General features: G+C 67.1%; 1 protein-coding gene across 1 annotated transcript in view; it reads left to right on the top strand.

Annotated features, from left to right (window-relative positions):
* ARHGAP23 (Rho GTPase activating protein 23) overlaps positions 1 to 1418 on the top strand; it is a gene marked incomplete at its 3' end in the record, with an annotated part of 11751 nt that overhangs the window by 3675 nt on the left and 6658 nt on the right. Inside the window, exons 4-8 of the mRNA XM_031557034.1 lie at positions 3 to 181; positions 418 to 576; positions 745 to 856; positions 937 to 994; positions 1268 to 1410. Of these exons, the coding sequence (XP_031412894.1) occupies positions 3 to 181; positions 418 to 576; positions 745 to 856; positions 937 to 994; positions 1268 to 1410 (651 nt within the window). The remainder of the gene's footprint in view (positions 1 to 2; positions 182 to 417; positions 577 to 744; positions 857 to 936; positions 995 to 1267; positions 1411 to 1418) is intronic.

The raw sequence follows: 1418 nt of genomic DNA on the forward strand, positions 1-1418 counted from the left end.
AGGGCGCAGCCCCCGCTGCGGCAGATGAACTTTGTGTTCTCTGGGAGGGGGAAGGAGACGGACGTTTGTGACCCCCCCGCAGCCAGCAGCAGGGAGGAGAGGTCTGTGGGCGAGCACGCGGGTCGGCGTGTGGCCCCATTAGCAGCCCCCGAGGACTCGCTGGCATCCATCCCCTTCATTGGTGAGTGGAGTCAGTGCTGGGATGGGCGATGTGATGGGTGCTGTGGTGGGGAGGGCACCCACGTGGGGCTGCCCCCTCCTGCATGGTGCTGCTCCCCCAGGGTGGGTGCAGAGGGGCTCGGCGTGGCTCGGCGCAGCGGGGGCTCTTGGCTTTCCTGGGGCTGCAAACACGTGAGAAGGGTCGAGGGCTGCGTTCTGCCCCGAGCCCTCCTGTGACCCTCCTGCCCCATCCCACAGACGAACCCACCAGCCCCAGCATCGACCTGAAGGCCAAGCACATCCCCGCCTCCTCCGTGGTCTCCAGTGCCATGAACTCAGCGCCCGCCGTGGCCACCAGCCCCTCCTCCTCACCCACCTTCGCCTTCGCCCTGAGCCGGCACTACTCACAGGACTGCAGTGAGTGGGGCTGGGGGGGGACTGAGGGAAGCAGCCCCACAGCTGGAGTTGGGTGGCATAGGGATGAGGAGCTCAGCAGGAGCAGGGCTGTGGTTCTGCCCCTCCGTGGCATCACGCTGAACCCCGCAGAGCCCCACGGCCACGTGCTGTGCCCTCCTCCCCCCACAGGCAGCATCAAGGCCGGCCGCCGCTCCTCCTACCTGCTGGCCATCACCACCGAGCGCTCCAAGTCGTGTGATGATGGGCTGAACACATTTCGGGATGAGGGGAAGATCCTCAGGTAGGGTTGATCTGGGCACCACGCAGCCCCCCGTCCCCTCCCTGCCGTGCCCCCCTGCTCACAGGGCTGCTTTCCCACAGGAGGATGCCCAGCCGGGTCCCCAGCCTCCGCATGCTGAGGAGCTTCTTCACCGATGGGGTGAGCGCTGGGGGGGTGCTGGGGGTACCAGGAGGACCCGAGCGATGGGGGGACAGCGCCAGCTTTGCAGTCTCTGGGTGGCATCTTGGGGCGGGGGTACCAAGGCTGTGCATGCATGGGGTGGTGGGAGTGATGCCAGCTCCTTGCGGCCCCATGTGCTCTGTCACCCCGCCATCTCTGGGTGACTGCTGGGGTTGGGGGTACCGGTTGGACCCGTGGGGCGGTGGGGTGACGGCGACCCCTGTGACCCCCACGTGCCGCGTCACCCCGCAGTCTCTGGACAGCCTCGGTACGTCTGAAGACACCCGCTCCAAACGGCACTCCACCTCTGACCTGTCGGACGTCACGTTCAGCGACGTCAGGAAGGAGGGCTGGCTGCACTACAAGCAGATCCTCACCAAAAAGGGGAAGGTACGGCGGGGGG

The sequence above is a fragment of the Meleagris gallopavo genome, chromosome 29 (assembly GCF_000146605.3).
Source record: "Meleagris gallopavo isolate NT-WF06-2002-E0010 breed Aviagen turkey brand Nicholas breeding stock chromosome 29, Turkey_5.1, whole genome shotgun sequence".
NCBI lineage: Eukaryota > Metazoa > Chordata > Aves > Galliformes > Phasianidae > Meleagris > Meleagris gallopavo.